Source organism: Eurytemora carolleeae, unplaced genomic scaffold (assembly GCF_000591075.1).
Source record: "Eurytemora carolleeae unplaced genomic scaffold, Eaff_2.0 scaffold954, whole genome shotgun sequence".
Taxonomy (NCBI): Eukaryota; Metazoa; Arthropoda; class Copepoda; order Calanoida; family Temoridae; genus Eurytemora; species Eurytemora carolleeae.
The window spans coordinates 37268-56767 of NW_019396849.1; the positions used below are offsets into that span (position 1 = coordinate 37268).

The 19500-nt window shown below is 33.0% G+C and overlaps 2 protein-coding genes across 7 annotated transcripts in view; one reads left to right on the forward strand and one right to left on the reverse strand.

The window, feature by feature from the left end:
• Positions 1-6974, forward strand: part of LOC111709368 (uncharacterized) — an 8178-nt gene extending 1204 nt beyond the window's left edge. Inside the window, exons 2-9 of one of the 4 annotated variants that reach the window (XM_023483018.1) lie at positions 472-530; positions 1392-1443; positions 1916-2012; positions 2452-2634; positions 2926-3009; positions 4538-4633; positions 5512-5603; positions 6281-6357. In XM_023483018.1, coding sequence (XP_023338786.1) covers positions 472-530; positions 1392-1443; positions 1916-2012; positions 2452-2634; positions 2926-3009; positions 4538-4633; positions 5512-5592 — 652 coding nt within the window. In that variant the 3' untranslated portion in view covers positions 5593-5603; positions 6281-6357. Of the gene's footprint in view, positions 1-471; positions 531-1391; positions 1444-1915; positions 2013-2451; positions 2635-2925; positions 3010-3076; positions 3587-4537; positions 4634-5511; positions 5604-6280 lie in introns of those variants that run through there. The other 3 variants (XM_023483017.1, XM_023483019.1, XM_023483020.1) reach the window with 3 other exon arrangements.
• Positions 6918-17265, reverse strand: LOC111709367 (SET and MYND domain-containing protein DDB_G0273589). 3 transcript variants are annotated; one of them, XM_023483014.1, is made up of 14 exons: positions 17106-17262; positions 16489-16624; positions 15851-15976; positions 15166-15239; positions 14424-14681; positions 13714-13824; positions 12563-12614; positions 12145-12254; positions 10785-10870; positions 9820-9890; positions 9418-9544; positions 8855-8928; positions 7572-7670; positions 6918-7196 (listed from the first exon to the last, which is right to left on the reverse strand). In XM_023483014.1, exons 1-14 carry the CDS (start codon positions 17180-17182, stop codon positions 6966-6968), a joined length of 1632 nt encoding a protein of 543 aa, XP_023338782.1. In that variant the 5' UTR covers positions 17183-17262; the 3' UTR covers positions 6918-6965. The 3 variants fall into 3 exon arrangements, with proteins under 3 accessions (XP_023338782.1, XP_023338783.1, XP_023338784.1); XM_023483015.1 differs by having other exon boundaries at positions 7581-7670; positions 17106-17258; XM_023483016.1 differs by lacking the exons at positions 6918-7196; positions 7572-7670 and adding an exon at positions 8373-8479 and having other exon boundaries at positions 17106-17265.
• Positions 17266-19500: the final 2235 nt, after the last annotated feature.

The following is a 19500-nucleotide window of genomic DNA, read 5'->3' on the forward strand; positions in this document are numbered from 1 at the left end:
CTCAGCGCTTAACCAACATATTCAAGACTTTTGTCTTAAATATTTTTTATTTTATTTTCTCTGGTGAGTAATATATTTACTCGTTTGAACTATTGTTCATTTCAACTACTCACGTGGTCCCACGTGCAGTAGTTGAAATGAACAATAGTTCAAATGAGCCATAGTTCAAACGGCAGTAGTTCAAATGAAATAGCACCAGTTTACTGTTTAATTTTTCTTTATTTTTCGTCGTCGTTATTTAATAATTTAAAGAACCGATTCTGAAAATGTACCCACCCAAATCCATGATTTTGCACTCAAACTCAGTAATTATACATCGTGGAAACGTTTCATATGTCTCAAATGAATCCTAAAGAATTTGTCCACAACACTGCATACTCAGTTTAACTACCTTACATAGCCGGTCTGTCCCTTTAAGTCGAGTTTACAGTCTCATTCTTTGTGAGCAACCAGCTGTATGTTTAATTCTAGGCTGAAAAATATTCTGACTGTAGTGGTTTTTTTTGGAATCTGGAAAATATTCATTTTAGGATAGTTACGGATACAGTTAACCCTTACATCGCTTTTTAGACTTTGCATGGTCATTGGTCATATTTAAAACTAAAGTGGCTGACTGCGTATCATATTTAAAACTAAAGGGACTGTACGCGTAGTTTCAACTGACCCTCCATGCAAAGTTGGCAAGGCCCAATTCACAACGATACCCTGAAAAACTTTATCTTATCAAATAGTAATTAGATCTTAATTTTGTTGTAATTTTGAAAACTTGTTATTTTCAATTGTGGGTTCTTTACAAAAAGTGACTTGCACATTTCAACTGCAGGGAAACTTTAATGAATTATCAGAATTGAATACTTTTAAGCCTGGAAAACCGACAAATTCCACATTATTGATCATATAAACTGGTTTCAAATGTATCGTCTTATAGTCGGGTATGGCCTTCTTGAAATTACTCTTGCATTTTCTTTAAGATTATTTCTTTATGTGATATTGAATTAATGATTATAGTATAAAAGACAAAATGGTTTTCAGACTCTTTGCACCAAAGTGAATCGCTTCGATAGCGAACTTGAAACTAGGACGCGCGACAGTCAACCTTTAAGCCAGGGGTTTAGAAGCAAAAAAGTAACGAAACAAGGACATATTTCATTTCGATTTACTTTTCCAACTGCTCCTAATTTGGTAATTAATGGTTGTATTCAAAAGTGGATTAAAGGGGGGGGGGGCGTCACCCTACCTGGACAAATTATTCTTGCCCCTTTATTTGATTTTAAAATTAGATTTTTTAATCCTTTGATATATTCCCCCCCCCCATATCCAAGTAAATATCTTAGTATTATGAATTATCTTATTCCTCTTATATTCTATAGTATCCAACTATATTCCTGCAGTAGTTCGGGATGTTCATACAACTAAAAATAAAAAAGGGGGTGTTCAGCTCAGGTTAATTAACATAAATACTTCTTGGTTAATATGGCTTGTCTCTTTAACCTTGGACTTCAGGAGTCTTCTTCGCTGTAAAGTTAAACAGTAAACAAGCGGCCTTTATCTAGAAACAACACTCACGGTCAAAGCACACCCCACTTGACCGGCGTTGCCCGGGCACATTCATCTCTACATAGTTTGTGCACTGTCCAGTTGTGCGGTTAATGCCTCTCATATGTCTTAACTGAATAGTGACCAGCGACATCACTGAAACCTTCTAATCTTTTGAAGTAGTTAGCGGACTGACTCTTCAGCGCAGATACAGTTGTACAGTATGTACGAGTATTCACTGATACAGACTACAGATGCGGCAAAACAGTATATAACACCAAATTATCTATAGGGGGCGAATGTAGTATAAAAATCAACTTATATATTTGATAATTTGCAAAAAGACGACAAACCTTTTCCCTATTTCTCTACTTTCTAGGCTACAAGAGGATGACAATGTGGACTCCTTGGACTTGAAGCTGGACAAGTATGAGAGCGCGGATAGAATACTTCACTCAAAGAAGAACTCATACAAGGTCTTGTACGGAGAGAACAAAGATGAAACTTCAGACACTGTGTTGAATCTAAATAGCCTTCTTTTTTAAATTCATAGTTCCCAACCGATGTAAACTTTTTTTTAGCCAAATCATTGAAAATGTCATTTATATTTATCTACTTTTTTAATCTACAGAGGTTTGGTCCATCACCATCACCGAATTTTAAATGAAAGAAACCCCTTGGATTGTTATATTGAAAGAGTTACAGGTCTTAATTGCAGTCTCATGTCGGTTACCCTGTAATTTAAAAATAGAACTACAAAACTTAAAAATCATAATTTAGTATCCAGAGGAAATTGAAGTTTAGGAATGCAAGAAAATTGAATACAAGGAAATCAATGCTTAGGAATACAAGGAAATCAATGTTAAGGAACACAAGGAAATCAATGTTTAGGAATATAAAGAAATCAATGTTTAGGAATACAAGGAAATCAATGAGGAGTATAATGATGAAGTGTTCATATCTGATGATGAACAGAAGAATAAAGATCTGAATGAAGTGTTAACGAAGACCGAGGAAGAATTCGTGAACATTCCTTTACATCAAAATTTCCCCGATAGTGGAATAATTAATAATTTAGTGGCAGTCAATGCACCAAAGGTAATTTGTTTAATATTGTGTTACACACTTGAAGATACGAATCATTGCAAAATATTAACATTTTACATTTGAAAACATCACAAAAAACAATTGTATGCAAAAATTAAGTTTTAAAACTAAAATTTCAACATAATACAATTGGGAACCCCATGCAATTAACAAACTTGTTCTTCAGTCCAAAAACGAAATAAAATTAAAGTTTTAACTGCCTCATACCTCCACTAATGAAAATTTAACCATAACAATATCTGGCGAATCTCGATTAGCGGAAATTAATAACACTTCTATAAGGCAAAGTATGCACGAAAACGAGCAGATAACCTTGTCTTGGAGGATGGGGAAGGTATTGATCAGCTTATAGAAGGACCAGGACAGGTTAACTATATTCAAGACTTTTGTCTTAAATATTTTTTATTTTATTTTCTCTGGTTCTGTTTTTAAGGATAAAGCAAACCTACAGTATTGTGAACCCAGCCAAGGTTTCCCCTATGTGTATATAGCATTGTATAAGTTCATTGCTCCCAGTTGGAGAAATAATGCCTAACAAATGCAATCCAAGAATAAAGCCAAACAATCCAGATTCAGTCCAAAATGGTATTGAACCCCGAGTATGTTTGCAGCCTAAAATACGTAACAGACTAGGCCGACAAGGTTATTAAACCCCCTTTCTCATCTGGAGATATTAAATTGGTCCCGTTTAAAGTGAAGCTAGGGTACGGTAGATGCTGGAGAAAGGAGTGAAACGGCATTTATCCTTCCGGCAAAGAAAGCAGTATCGTCGGTCATCTTATCCCTGGGATCCCCCAAGACTTGGCAGTTAGCACGAAGCATCTGATTAGAAGAGTCAAATGGAAATATATTCGCCCCAGGCGAAAGTCATGTGTATTTAGATCAACGTTAGTTGGTCCAATACTAACTGTATCATTATAATGTAAATATAGTTTGTGTGCAACCATGCTTTGTTATTCCACTCAATCTTGGCTTTTTAACACTAAATTCTTTTCAAGTCTATATTATATTACACATAAGTCCAAGCTTATTTATTATCAAATTCCGTTGATATTCTGTGTCCCTATTAGCGCATTATTTTATAAAGATATTGGATAATTGATCAATTTTAGTTGAAAAAAATCTTGACTTTAAACAAAAAAAAAAATTTTATTGTGTTCTAGTAAATTTCACATATACAGGGTGTCCCAATAAACATGGGAATTAAATGACAACTTCTATTTCGTCTTTGTTCCAAGCGGGATTATTTCGTGAATATTATTCTGTATCACGTTAAAACATTTAACATCGAAAACTACTTGTCTCGGGATATCCAAAATGTCGTCTACCTTTTTTTCACTTTCAAAATTGACGGAGAAATCAGAAAATTTGTCCAGATTCCAGTTAATTAAAAATTAACAAAACTGTTCAAATGTTTAATATCTCCGTCAATTTAAAAGATACAAAGAAGGTAGACCACATTTTGCTCATTAGACGTTCAATCTTTTTTTAATGCACTTTATGTCATTTATCTATTTTCGGAAATCAAAGACGATATTCAAGTCATCTCTCAATTCCTATGGTTGTTAGGGAAACTGAGAGCAGAAACCTTTGACCGCTTGGAATGATACAAGACAGCTTCATTTTCCCCTGGTTTGCATAACGTTTTGCGGCTTTAATCACTAGATAATTTCAAGGCGATATTTTACAAATTCTCCCGTTGTTCTCTTTAATATGGGGTTTACTGTATCTCACCCTAAGTGAACATTTTGAAAAATACCCTTTTAGAAATAGAACTAGATTTAAATAAATAATTTTGCAATTAACGGAACATACTTACAGTCACAGGGAACCAATAATGTAAGAAAAAAAACTTAATAAAGTCTCTGAAGTCTCAAAAAAATTACTACTTCAGAAGCTGGGACATGATGAAGTAAGTTTACTAAAGAATACAAATGAAACAGATTCAGCATTGAGAAATCAGAAGGCAGGGAGACAGAAGATTAACCAGGTAATTTTACTAATTTAGTTCTTACAGGGTAATTATTTTCGAAAGCTGTACTTTCTTAATCATTTGAGGCTATAGAGTGTCCCACGGAACATGACATTTGATAGACGCCTTGATGGTCGTCTTTAATATTAAATACATCTCCGGTAATATGGACAGCACTAAAAAAGGCAGACTACACTTTGTACTAGCGTTATTTTGTATTTATTGTTGCTAGCAAAAAAGTAGGTAGACAAATAAATGCCACAAATTATTTCAAATATCAAAGACGACCTTCTAGTCGTCTCTCAACTGTATTGTTTCGTGGGACACCTTTTATTATCTTATTTTCAACTGTGGTTTCTCTTTTTAGCAGTCATTTTATGTATTTTTGCAATCGTGGAACATATTTGAACAATAGTTATTCTTTGTGAGGAAACAATTAATCCAGGATAAAAAGGCCAGCTAGTGTAAAAGACATCTTTATTTGCCTTTCAAAATAATCATATTTAAACATGATAAATATTTAATGATAAAAATTCTTAAAGGGGTTGTAAACGTAATCTCAGTTGAGCCTCCGTCCAAAGTTGGCAATGGCCGATTCACAACGGTACCCTTGAAACCCTGATCTGATCAAAAATGTGGAAGACACCGTTGTTTTTCTGACTAAAAAAGTGTTTATTTCTGTGAGTTTTCTATTGCTTCATACAAGCAAGAATTGCGCAAGTCACTTTCGCAGAGAAACCGCAAATGAAAAAAAAAACAATTTAAACAAACAAAAAACATTGATATCTAATTCTTAGATTTTCGGATCAAACAAAGCGTTCAAGTTGTAAATCGGGCATTGCCATCTTTGCATAGATTCACTTGAAATTTCGTTTACCTTTAAACCCTTTGTTAAGGTTGTGGAGAAATCAGTTCTAGAAATGAAAGCCGAACTTGCAAATTTTGTAAGAAAAGCGAAAATAGATGAAATTGGATAAATTTAGAAAAAGTAAGATTTTTAAACCAAATTACCGCCCACGTAACATGATAAAAGAAAGTGTTTTTGAGAAGAATATTAAAAATGTAATGTAAAAAAAACGTTAGAATTTTGGAAGTACTGTGTATCCTACTAAGCTTTGAAATTTATTGATAAAATGAATAGGATAGGTCGTCTTCTCTAGAATAGATTGGTTTATCATGAAAACCTCGAATTTATATTTACAACCTTTCCGCTAGTTGAAATTTGTCTTTAACTTTACCCAGATTCTTCTTATAACGTACATTTTGACAAGTAATGTTACTCTAGCTTTAATGAATATTGAATATAGCATAACAACTCTTATTAGAAATGGCTAAAGCAAAACTGACTTTTATATAACTCACGACATAAAAGACTCAAAGATAATGACTCGCGCGACGGTAAATTACTCTTGGAAAATCGAAAATCCCTTTATAATTATCTTTCCAACACATGTTACTTACGCTAAGACCCAAAAACTGTTGAAAAAGAAGACGATATTCACAGCACTCTTATGTGTATTGGATGTTGACCAAAGTAGTTCAAAAGTCAATTTGTTCAACGGAATAAGCCTGTTTTTCACTGTAACAATGTTTCTCGTCTTCCTACTCAACAGTTTTATAGATATCACTGTACAGCATAGCTTTTAGAGTATATTTTTTATGTAGAGAGAGTCGAGATAATATAATAAGAAGGGACGGAGCGTCAAAAGTTTCTAGTTTTAAAACAAATCTCTGTTAAGGGAAGCAAAGAGCTGAAAGAAAGAAAAAAGACAGCAAAGAATAAAGGTTTTTAACCTTCTTTATCGTGAGAAGAAGAAATTTAAAACATTTTAAAAAACAATACCAAATTTAAAAGTGTGTTAGATTTTTTGGATTTTTTTTTCATTTTTGAGAGTTTTGCTATTTGATGATCTCATCTATATTTTCCCCTTAGTTACGTTAACATAGAATAGCGTGACTAACTAAGGTACAACTATGTGATATGTAAATTCTATGTGATTGAAAATGTGTCAACTGAAAAATTTTTCGTTGCTCTTTTTATAGATAACTGAGACTATTTGGTCTTGACAGTAAGACCCATAAAACTGTAAAATAGGAAGACGACATCTTAACAATTTTTGTGTATTTGATGTAGTTTTTAAGCAAATGGTTTTACCACTAGCATGCAAATTAACTTGTTAAAATAAATGGGTCTGTAAAGAACAAATCCATTGTTTCATGTTTATTGGACTATTTAACATCATATCTTGAGTCTAACAGTCGTATTCGTATTCCACAGCTCTAACGGTAAAACAATGTAAAATTAATTTTAAAGATGTATATTTACGCGGCTGACGCAATAAAAGTAATTTTACGATAATAACTTGGAAACAATTTTGATTAGGATTGATTCTGTTCTAGACCGTAGATAGAAATCTTGTAATCTGTTCTCTATACCTCCTGTTCTCTCAACATCTTGTAATCTGTTCTCCATACCTCCTGTTCTCTCAACATCTTGTAATCTGTTTTCCATACCTCCTGTTCTCTCAACATCTTGTAATCTGTTCGCTAAACCTCCTGTTCTCTCAACGGGATCAGTGTTCTGCAAACAAGGAGTTTATAATAAGAAATTAGCTTTAAAATTTAACTCCTTGATATTGGTTTCTCGCACACAAAGGTCCATGGCTTCTTTGTTGCATCAATTTTTAAGACAGGGTCGATTGTAATGTGTCGCTTTGGACCTTGATTTTACCTTTTTTTTCTTGATTATAAATTTTGGTAGCTCTATACTCTAGAGCTTTCAGTTAAAAAGCTATATTGCGATTATTTTCTTCTTGACTCACTTGTTTCAAGTTTAAACCTCAATGGAAAATAATCAATCTTTAAGTTGGAATATGACAGGCTAAAAATTTACATGTTGAAATTTTTAAGAAGTATAAAAACTTGCTTATATTTTCAGTTAATAATATTAAATAACCCCATTTTCCTGGTTTAAGGTTGAGTCGAATTCTGATTCCTCCAAAGGATCCCAGCCCTCCACACAGGCCTCACAGTTGCACGTAAAGTGAAAATTTTTCTAAAATTTTGACAAAAATTTTCTTTACAATTGATGCGTATAATGGTTTCTAATACAACATGGAAAGTTAATGAAAACATTATCAGTTTAATCGTTTTCGATCTTTCATAATTAAACTTACAGTAAGAATAAGAAAACTCTGGAATATGAAGACGACATCTAAGCAAAAATAAAATGTTTTAGAAATTGTTAGAAAGCAAACACTTTTACATTCAGTCTTAGATGTCGTCCCTCTATTCCATAGATTTCTGGTTCTCACTGTAGTTTAATATGAGGAATTTTAATAAGTTCAATTTCATTAGAACAGTTTTACTCAGATCTCGATTAGTTTCAAATATTTCAAACAGTCGGACCACATTAATCAAATCCCATTATTAGTTGGATATTTTATGACTACTAGTGCAGATCAGATTTATATTTAAATGCCATGTAGGTTGGAAAGAGGATGTCACTTTTATCCCACGCTTTTTGAGATCAAGAATTGGGCTCAAACTATAAAATCTATCAATTAAAAGCAAAATTGTTTAATTTTTAAATATGCAACACTTTTATACACTTGTGGCCATAAATTAGTCGGCAATGAGAGAGGATTTATATACATGATAAAGTTTCCATGTTTACTTTATTACTAAGAGTGCTTTCAATCTTATTTTTTCAAACTTAAATTCACCATTTTCTGACAAGATGACCTTTGGTCTAATGAAAAAATGTTATATTTATTGATTTATTATTATTTTATCGAAACTGTCCATCTCGCAATCAGGACTTCTATAGTGAAGATCACAATCCCTGTAAGTGTTAATGAACACCTATAAATAAAGTTTAAAGTTACTCAGCTATCAGATAAATCTGCCAAAGTGTCCAATTAGCTAATCTAAGTTTAAAACAAGTTTAAAACAAGAATTACTTTCATTTTTAGTTTATTTATCCATAGATTAATAACAGCGCAGATAGAACACTAGATGTTGTCTTTTCAAGATTTAGAGGTTTTTCATTCACAATAACACTGATGCAGAAGCCCAAAGTAGTTAGAACAGGCTCAATTTCTGTCTTGTAATTCATGCGCGAAACTCCTGAGGGCTTCTGCCTCAGGGTTATTGTAAGCGAAAAACCCCCTAAATTTTAAAAAGACGACATCCAATGTTCTATCTGTATTGTTATTAATCTATGATTTATCTATAAACCTGTAAATATTCCTGTCTGGTGACCGTATCATATTCCGTCCAGTGTACAGTGTACATGTCCGTCAACTCAGCCCCTGAAATCAGCTGATTGTTTGGTTTGAATCGAGTCTTCTGCATACAGATTTACAGATTTTAGTCTAATGTTTTTCTTACACTCCAGGTTCATACACACTACACAGCTTTATTTAGAATTCATAGTTTGCCACATTTGATACACAGATAAAATAATATACATTGTGTTTTATGCAAGGACCAACTTCAACCTTTAAATCGTTTAAAGAATCTTAGGTTTTCACAATAGTCTTGTTCTTTGTGGGTAATATTGTACAATGGGTTAATCTGAATCTTAAAGGAATAGGCTGCTGAGATTAATCTATAAAGTTTAAAAATTAAGCTTTAAGATCAGAATATATGTTTAGGTGGTCATTAAAGTCTTATTTCGTTTTGTAGATAATCGTGTATTGTACGCGCGCCTAGCATAATTTCAAGTCTTCAAACTTATGATTAAAAAATGTTGGTTTGGATAGAAAGTGACATTTTGTCAATTATGACTAAATCTTTACCTTTTTCAATATCCCTGGCTGCTACAACAATAATTGATGATCCAGCGCTCACCCTCACAAGATTAGGATTACAAGAATGGTTCAAGCTTGCAGCTAGACATGGATATACAGCAGCTGCTATGGTTTCCTAGGATTACAATGGTTCAAGCTCCCGCTAGTCATGGCTATACAGCAGCTGCTATGGTTTCCTAGGATTACGATGGTTAAAGCTGTCGCTAGACATGTATATAAAGCAGATATTAGACACGGTTACAACAGCTTCTAGACAAGTACATTCAGGAGCTACAAGACGAGAATAAAAAGCCGCTATTATAGACAAGTGTATTCGGCCACCCTTCTCCTCATCGATCTCATTCCTTCCCCTCCCCCCCCCCAAAAAAAAAAACAGCCTGCTGCGTTCACCTGTTCTTCTTCTTGGTGAACAGGATGTGTGTTCACATTCACAATACGAACTAGATCTTCAATCAGGTTTCCTGCAATAGTGCATTTTTATAAATTCAAGTTATTCAAAACTTACTTGCGCAACAATTATTAGTAATCAATCGTTAAATATGTTGTATTGTTAATTATAGTAATTATTACATCAGAAGATTTGGTGAAAATGGGAATAATAAGGATTCTTTTTGGTGTCAATTTAAAAAAAAGACAGTCAACAACTGTTAAATAAACTTTATAATGAATTAGGTGAATAAAAACATCATTTGATTTATAGTTATAACGGAAAATCATCGTTTGTAAAGTGGAAGGCATAGAGTCTATGTGAAATGATCATTGGTCAATTATGAAACCAGCCTATTTCATAATTTGGTTTTCTTTTAACAATGATTTTAGATTTTCTATAAAATGATATTCCAGGGCCCAACAGGTTATATAGCATAAATATGTGAAGTACACCTGCAGTATGGAAACAGTACAACAAAATGGCCGTTTTACACTTTTTTCCATTAAATTCCTGTCTATATATTCTATTCTCTATGCCAAATTGTCAGGTTATCAAATTGTCAAAATACCAAATTGTCAGGTTACCATATTGTTGGTTACCAAATTTTCTGGTTACCAAATTGTCAAGTTACCAAATTGTTGGTTACCAAATTGTTAGTTACCAAACTGTTGAGTTACCAAATTGTTAAGTTACCAAATTATTAGTTACCAAATTGTTATTTACCAAAATGTTGGTTACCAAATTATTAGTTACCAAAAATCCGCCCATCTAAAACTGTAACCCCCTCTCTTCCAGTTAGTTTCTATGAATTTTGCAATTCTTTATTGACTAACGCGCATTCAGAACTCACAGTTAAAATCAGAAATGCATTTCTCGTGCAGTTCTCAGGGTTCGCACTCTCTTTACCATCAGTTCAACCCTTTACCTATCAATATTTCATCCGAAGAGAAAGTTTCATCAATTGATTCATCCGAACTATTAGATCCGAAGTAACCAGACATTCGAAGCATTCTAGGTTAGTTCGTATCAATGGAAGTAGAACTAAGGAGATAGATAAGTTTATGTTAAAATTTCCAGTGTATTAGAACTGCTTAAAGGAAGTGACCGGAGAAATTTTTTAAGATTCATTTAGGACATTTAAAAAACGTTTTAATGATGTACAATTACTAAGTTTGAGCGCACAGTCGACGTTCAAACTCATCCATTTGGGTGTTAACGTTTTGAGAATCGATTTTTCTTTTAATTATTTAATAGAAACGACAAATAATATAAAAAAAATCTACAGTACACTAATTAAATGTTTAGGAACATATTTCTCGATTGAAATTTGCACAATAAATCAATGTTAGAATAATTTATTTTTTATCATTATAGAATTTCTCATTCTTTATGAATTTGTTCGTAGATTTCTTCTAATTCTTTAAATCTACAGAAAATGTTTGTGAACAATGAGACATTACAGAAACCAATAATAGAATAAGATTACTTATTTTCGGTGATGTAGTTAGTTTAAATTTTCTCAACCTGTTACTAAACAACTAATATGTTTACTGTAGAAATTTTCACTTCATTTTTAGTCATCGTTATTGAATAATTTTTGTTTACCCGATTCTAAAAGTCAGCTCTCAAAAATGAACAATCTATGAGGATTTTAAAGATTGAATTTGCACTTTTGCTGAACAAATATGCACCGTAAAAGCGTCTAATAGGTTTCAAATGATTCCTAAAAAATACTACATTCTTAGTTCAACTACCATACATTGCCGGTCATTTCCCTTTAAGAACTAAATATATTGTAAAAAATACTTTGTATTCCTACTATATCTAACTCTACCTAAGCATGATGACCGCTACTATATCCAACTCTATCTAAGCATGATGACCGCTACTATATCCAACTCTACCTAAGCATGATGACCGCTACTATATCTAACTCTACCTAAGCATGATGACCGCTACTATATCCAACTCTATCTAAGCATGAAGACCGCTACTATCCAAATCTACCTAAGCATGATGACCGCTACTATATCTAACTCTACCTAAGCATGATGACCGCTACTATATCCAACTCTATCTAAGCATGAAGACCGCTACTATCCAACTCTACCTAAGCATGATGACCGCTACTATATCTAACTCTACCTAAGCATGATGACCGCTACTATATCCAACTCTACCTAAGCATGATGACCGCTACTATATACAACTCTACCTAAGCATGATGACAGCTACTATATCTAACTCTACCTAAGCATGATGACTGCTACTATATCCAACTCTACCTAAGCATGATGACCGCTACTATATCCAACTCAATCTGCTGATCAATGGAATTGATCTGATGTCTGACAAGGTTGAAGAGGGAAGAGTAAGAGCTTGAGATTTCATCATTCTGTAAATATATCTATATAATAAAGCTCTTCGCTTATATATATTTATTTGTATGTACGTATATATTTATATAAATACATATTATGGGGGTAACATAGGCAAACAAAACTTTTTATTTTTCTTCTTTAAAATTAGATTTTTTAAAAATTCTATGGGCCGAATTTAAAGAGTTTGAGGTTCGGCTCAAATATGGTTGGATTCACTTAAAATTGTATTCAATTTTCATGATTTAAGCCAGCGCTCAATAGAAACCTGTTTTTTGGGGATTTGAGACGCGGCTTAAATTCTTTAAATTCGGACACTATTTACCTTATTTGAACCTCGAGATGGTTTATATTCAAGAAACTGGTCATAGTTTAACCTTCATTATAAACTATAAAAATGAAGTTATATTTGAACTACGAGATGATCCAACATTACCCCTAAGGGATGACGATGGACGACCTAAATGACTATCTGTAGACTGGATTATTTTCTTCCTTAAAAAATGCTAAACCAAATGGTTTTGAAAGGAAAGAATTGCGGGGAATCAATATGAGAAAGAAGACTGAATAGATTCTGTACAGTCTGTTTTGAAATCATTCTTTGAAGTAACCTTGTATTTGTACACTACAGTTCATACAGTGTCGGCCATATCTCATACCAAATATGAAGACATTGTAAGTATAATGAACATATCGAGAAATGATAAAAAAGCATTCAGGGTCTGAAGTTCTGAATTAAATAAGTAAAATATTGTAAAATTGGTCTCTTCTCTTAAATAAAAAGTTCTGAGGTTAAAATTCCTGAATAAAGCAGTTTATCGTGTCTTTTGTCGCCCTGGGAATTGAATTATGTTCTCTCAAAGGGACTGTACTTGCAATTACGGAGAATTGAATTATGTCCTTTCAAAGGACTGTACTTGCAATTACGGATGACCTTCATGTGCATGGCCGATTTACAGCCATTCCCTTCAAACCTTTCTCTGATCAAAAATCTGGAAGATATCGTCGTTTAATTCTGATAATTTGTCCATTGTTCTATAGTAGAAATTAGCATTTCAGCTTTTAGTGAATCGGACATACCACTCTATGAATGAAGGGTCACTTCTTATTAGACCCTTAAACCAATTGTAGTTGATGGATCAAATCTCTTAAGTTTAAAAGTTCCCACATTGGATATCGAGATCAAGCTTTGGCAAGGTTCTTAAATAAGTTAGGCTACTCTGGATGCACTCCAATGAACGAAAAATGTCGCCTCTTGTCTAGATAGATAGAAACCGCATATAACGTTACACTCGCTTCTATAATCAGTGACGTCATATGGGGATTATATCCATATTTTATTATCAGACGACATTTTTCATACATTGGAGCGCATCCAGAGCAACCAACTTTATTTAAGAACCTTAAGCTTTGAAGATTAGAGCTATCTTACACATTTAAAGTGTAGACCTCTGATTAAATTATTTAATAGTTTTCCTGAAGAACTGAAGAGGTTTCTGAGTAATTATTCTAAAGACAAGAAAAAGTTTTCCAAGAGATTTTGCTTCTTCTTTCAGCACGCTGGTCAACTGTATCCTACACTCATACCTGAACACAACATGCTGGTCAACTGTATCCTACACTCATACCTGAACAAACAGCACGCTGGTCAACTGTATCCTACACTCATACCTGAACAAACTTTGCAGGATTTTCTTCTTCCTCTGAATCTTTTTAATTCGTTATGATATGTGCTGAATTGATGATAAACTTTAATGACTAATGTAAATTGCACTTAATGGTAAAAATAATTTTTCTTTCGAACCTAAAGAAAAGATTTAAAATCAATTCAAATCCTTGTTTAAAGTAGTGTACCCGAAAACAATAGAAACTATTTATATATTCTATCTTTTGAAAATACAAATTATAAAAATCAAGTTTGAAAAAAATAAGGTCAACTGTTGTATCTGAAATCTGTTCATAACGGTTCTCCTTAGCTCCTGTGGGTTTAATTAAAATCCTCTGACATGGCTAACAGCCCCTGCTTTTAAGAATAATTTCTAAATTATCTCTAAACAATCTACTTCCGATTATCCCAGGAATTGAACGTTAATCCTTCATTAAAAGAATGTGTGGTGTGGATATCGATTTAAGTTGATTTGGCTCAGCGCTTAACCAACCATAAGTTTACGCCTCTGAATGTTTACCTATGATGAGAGTTAAGAGCTCGTTGTTTACATTTACCAGAGCACCAACTAACATCCTCACATTTTGTACATGATTCAGCTGACTGTACTGCAGGTTCACAAGATTCAGCTAACTGTACTGCAGGTTCACAAGATTTAGATAACTGCACTGCGGGTTCACAAGATTCAGCTAACTGTACTGCAGGTTCACATGATTCAGCTAACTGTACTGCGGGTTCAAGTAACTTACAACAGTAATTACAAAACCTCTTACTTTCACTGAAAACAAAATAAAAATAATAAAGGGATTTTTAACGAATTTAAAGGGTGATTTTACCATAACCGATCTTAATATTTATCTGATACCACTCTCTCTCGATCCATTAAAACCCACTATTTCTTCGGTCAGTGTACTGTAAATCACTGCAGTACACACCGAAAGCTTAGATGAGGGTGATACATAAAGGAACTGAGTTTTTGTCACAAACTCTACTTTTCTAATCTCTTTATCTTTGCTACCCAATGTCGTAGACCTATGATATATCAAACTATGAATTCTGTTAGACCAAATGATTTAAGTTTGAAATATCTAAGGTTTATATCATCGATTATAAAGATATAGGGATTAGACAAAAAGAGTTTGTGACAATAACTCAATTCCTTTAAACGATTTATTTTATTTGCATTAATTAACACTCCCTTTATAATCTCTTATTTAGAATTATACTTGAAACTATTTAGTCCTAGAATATATATGATTTACCTAATAATTGGGAAAATTGCAATAGGATCTTCGATGGCAATTATCTCTCCTCTTTTTATCGCTTCCTTGGCGACCTGAATATTTTTTAAACAAACTTTGATGTCAATTTTAAGGAAAAACAAAAGAAACTACCAAACAAGTTCAAATAACACTTTGTTTTCAACTTTTTACCATAAAGACACAGTTTTTTCAAGTTTACCTGAAAGCGTCCACTGTCCTCTAAATATTGGATTTCAAGTTTACCTGGAAGCGTCCTCTGTTCTCTAAATACTGGATTTCAAGTTTACCTGGAAGCGTCCTCTGTTCGCTAAATACTGGATTTAAAGTTTACCTGGAAGCATCCTCTGTCCCTTCAATACTAGACTTAAAGTTTACCTGGAAGCGTCCTATGTCCTCTGAATATTGGGTTTCAAGTTACCTTAAAGCGTCCTCTGTCTTCTCAATACTGGACTTAATAAAGTTTACATGGAAGCATCCTCTGTCCTCTAAATACTGGATTTCAAGTTTACCTAGATGCGTCCTCTGTCCTCTAAATAATGGATTTCAAGCTTACCTAGATGCGTCCTCTGTCCTCTAAGTGCTGGATTTCAAGTTTACCTGGATGCGTACTCTGTCCTCTGAATACTGAATTTCAAGCTTACCTGAAAGCGTCCTCTGTCCTCTAAATACTGGATTTCAAGTTTACCTGAAAGCGTCCTTTATCCTCTAAATACTGGATTTCAAGTTTACGAGACAGGACAGAGACATTCTCTCCGGGAGTAAACCCTAACTGCTCTGCTAGAACGGTTCTTGTAAATATCGATGATTCTTCCTAGAGATAAACAAAATATAAATAAGAAACCCCGTCAATAATTTAGGAGTTTTAAGTTAGAATTTATTTAAAATAAAAATTGGCTAAAGCTACAAATACTTTGACCAAAAAAACTTGATTAAGAATTTCGAACCAATTAAGAAAAATGTTTCAAATCCTTGGGAAGGGGATGAGCTACATCTTAAACTTTTTCATTTCAACAAGATAAATTTTCAAACATTAATGTCAAAGAATCCATAAAAGAATGCCACAAACTTAAATTTGTTATCTTTGCAACCTGACAGTAAAAACCTTTGACATTTCAAACTTATACAGTTTGATTTAACGGTATTTATAGTTTTAAACATCAAAGGTCTACGATATTGGGATACAAAAATATAGGGATTAGGGAATAAAATTAGAGTTTGTGGCAAGAGCTCAAGCTCCTTCACAGGCTTAACTGTTTTTCTTATTAAAAATTAGGAATTTGTCAACATTATTATGCATATGATTTTTTCTCAAGATCTATTTACCTCATTTTCTGGATTTTCTTGACTGCATTTTTCCTCATCATGTACAGTATGTACCGTACCGTTATCTAGATTCTTGAAGAGACAGGACGTAATGTCTCGAGGAATTAAGGATTGAACAGTATTCAAACGTTCTTCACTAGTTCGGATGCATTTAGATTAATAATTTTACGTTTTTATGATTTCTTGATAAATATATATTTTTTCTCGTAAAATACTGAGAATCCTTTAAAGAAAGCAACTTTATACGATTATGTGAAGCAGACTTCTTTTTCCTTACTTGCGAGCTTGGCGTGTCCGATTAAAAACGAAACTCCTAAAACCTTTATCTGATCAAGGATGAGTGAGCTATATTATTTTCAGAAAAATGCGGGTCTCTAAAAAGTGATCTGCTTCAGAAATAGGAAATATCTAGAATTTAACACTTCCCTTGGTAGAAAAACTAAGATATCTTTCACATTATTGATTACTTTCACATTATTGATTAAATAAAGGTTTAAAGGGGACAGTTCTCAATCCTGCATGTCCCTCTTTAAATTTAGGGTCACATAAAATTGCAAAGACAGTCCCTTTAAACTAAAATACTTTTTTAATCCATTATAATCTGAATGCAATCCTTCCTAGTCTTTAAATCCTTGATAGCGTCAGCTTTTATAAACGTTTTTGAAGAAAACACTGCTGTAGAAAACCCTCCCATATTTCTGCAGGATTAAAAACATGTTTTATCTTTTTTTAATCGTTAATTTTACCCCAAACCGTTCAGATCTGCCAGCTTCCTCTCGCTCAAAAACTTACCACAAAAAATTGCCATGCAGTAAAAATATAATTCTTTAAAAGACAATAATTTTTATATTCTGCCACAGTGGTTTGAATATATAATGTTCACGAAACCTCTTCAAGACTCATACCAATGTGATACGTAGAAATTATTGTTTTATTTTCACATATTCTTATTGAGAACAGATGAATAAAAAAATTTAGTTTCTACTATCAAATTGTAGTGAATATCTCGTATGCCAGGCCATAGATCGAGTATCGATTAAACTAGAAATGATAAAATGAATAGTATTATAATCAATTGTATTAATCATGTATGATTAATTTGAGGTTCTATAAATCAAAGATTGGAGACTTTGCCACAAACTCAAATTTTCTAATTCCCCGATCTTCGCAACCTGATGATGTTAACTTTGGATATTTCAAACTTAGACTATTTGATCTTACATAATTTATAGTACGAAATATCAAATCACTTTATTTCCTAGTAAATATATTAGACACAGTTTGTAAAACTGGACAAATGCGAAAGCTGAACTTCACCTAGAGTTTAACCTATAAACAATGCAGACGGTAGATAGATTTTCAAGAAAGCATAGAAAGTACTGAGTAGTGAGTAGAAAGCATCTTCTTGGATAATAATATACTTGTAAGAATAACCTAATATATCAAATTCAGCTTCAGCCTTTTCATCTTTTTAAATTATTTTTTGAGGCTCAACTCAAAACTTTCATTTCTGTGTTAAAAACATTCTTTTCTTAATCTCTGATAGCCTCCCGCCCTGTTTCTATTTTTACCTCTAATATTCAAAACATGTAGCCACCCCCCCCCCTCTCCCTCTTAATCTACTATGTATGCATAAACCCAATCATATCCAATGACTGGCAGTACGGAACGGCTTGGTAAGAATCAGATTAAGCTGTTTTTGTACTCTGAGTTTAACTCTCTAAACCTAACATACAAACTGTCCGCGGCGTAGAGTTTTTATTTAAAATCGTAGAAAGTGATTTTAACCGGCTTATTGCTGCTGCATTTCACTTCGCGCCGTGCCTAGCTAAACAATCGCGTTTTATTTATCGCGCAAAACTAAACAATCGTGTATTTTTAAAATTTAGAAGGAAAAAATTCAGATTTGACACATTTAAAGGGGATTTGCACATTTTCAATTTTCCTTGAATACACATTCAGTTTATTAAAAGTTTGCATATAATTTTGCATATTTGAATTTGCCGGTTCGAGGGTTTTTCAAAAATTTATATTTTACCATAGTTCGTGCACTTTTTGTTTTTGCAAATTTTTTGCTTTGCTAAATTACTTAATTTTTCAATAAATATTTTAAATATTTGCAACACATATTGCTGATTATTAAACTAGAGCCCAAGGGCTTCTATAAAACTGTATCATATGTTATAGATTTGTATCACAATAAGGAAATTGAGGAGCGGGGGAAGGGGGGTGGAGATCCAGACCCCCCTCCCCCCCCCGTCTATTTTAGGTAAATGAGACGTCAGCCTGAAAAGTCTTTACATAGTACATAGTCTTTTCTAAAGATGAATAAAATATATTGAATATGAATGATATTAGGATTTATCACAGATGTAATGAATATTTTAAAGATGTTCTGAATCTAATATAATCTGTAATGTTAAAGGGATTGTAAGCAAGATTTCAAGTTACCATGGGGAATATCCTTTAATCTTTAGAGTTATTGTCGACGCAGTGAACTTACTTAAATGGTGTTTAATTACCAAATTTTGTTAAAACTAGAAATTCAAGGCGCTTCGCGCCCTTCTTTCTAGCCTTTCTCCTAAATTAATTGTGAACATGTTCTCTTTGTGTACATCGTAAAACAAAACAAAAATAATTTGCGGATTTTCACAAAAAATTTCGCATCAAAATTTTTAAAAATTTAATGACGATCGAATTTTGATGGAGACAAATATTTGAAATTTTGATGATTCATAAACCTTCCCTGGAGTCCCTAGATGTCCCACAAAAAATTTGGGCCCGATCGGTTCAGCCGTTTTGACGTTTATTGGATACAAACAAACAAACAAACAAACAGACAAACAGACAGACAGACAAGCCAAATTTATATATAGATTAAATCTGAACATTTTATGAACTATTGTGTACTTTATCATTCTTACTCAGTTCATCGTGAATTTCATAATGAACATGCTATAAAGTAATCATCGTGCTATAATACTAAATTAGCTGTACATTATAGCACGTACG

What these genes read in the sequence shown, in the direction of transcription:
- LOC111709367 (XM_023483014.1), bottom strand. Translation starts at nt 17,182, where the DNA reads ATGGGAGGGTTTTCTACAGCAGTGTTTTCTTCAAAAACGTTTATAAAA. An exon ending in AAACCTCTTCAGTTCTTCAG is followed by an intron (nt 12,615 to 13,713) that starts GAAAACTATTAA and finishes TTTATAATGAAG; the next exon opens with GTTAAACTATGACCAGTTTC. An exon ending in CCTTAAACCAGGAAAATGGG is followed by an intron (nt 7,197 to 7,571) that starts GTTATTTAATAT and finishes CCTTGTTTGCAG; the next exon opens with AACACTGATCCCGTTGAGAG.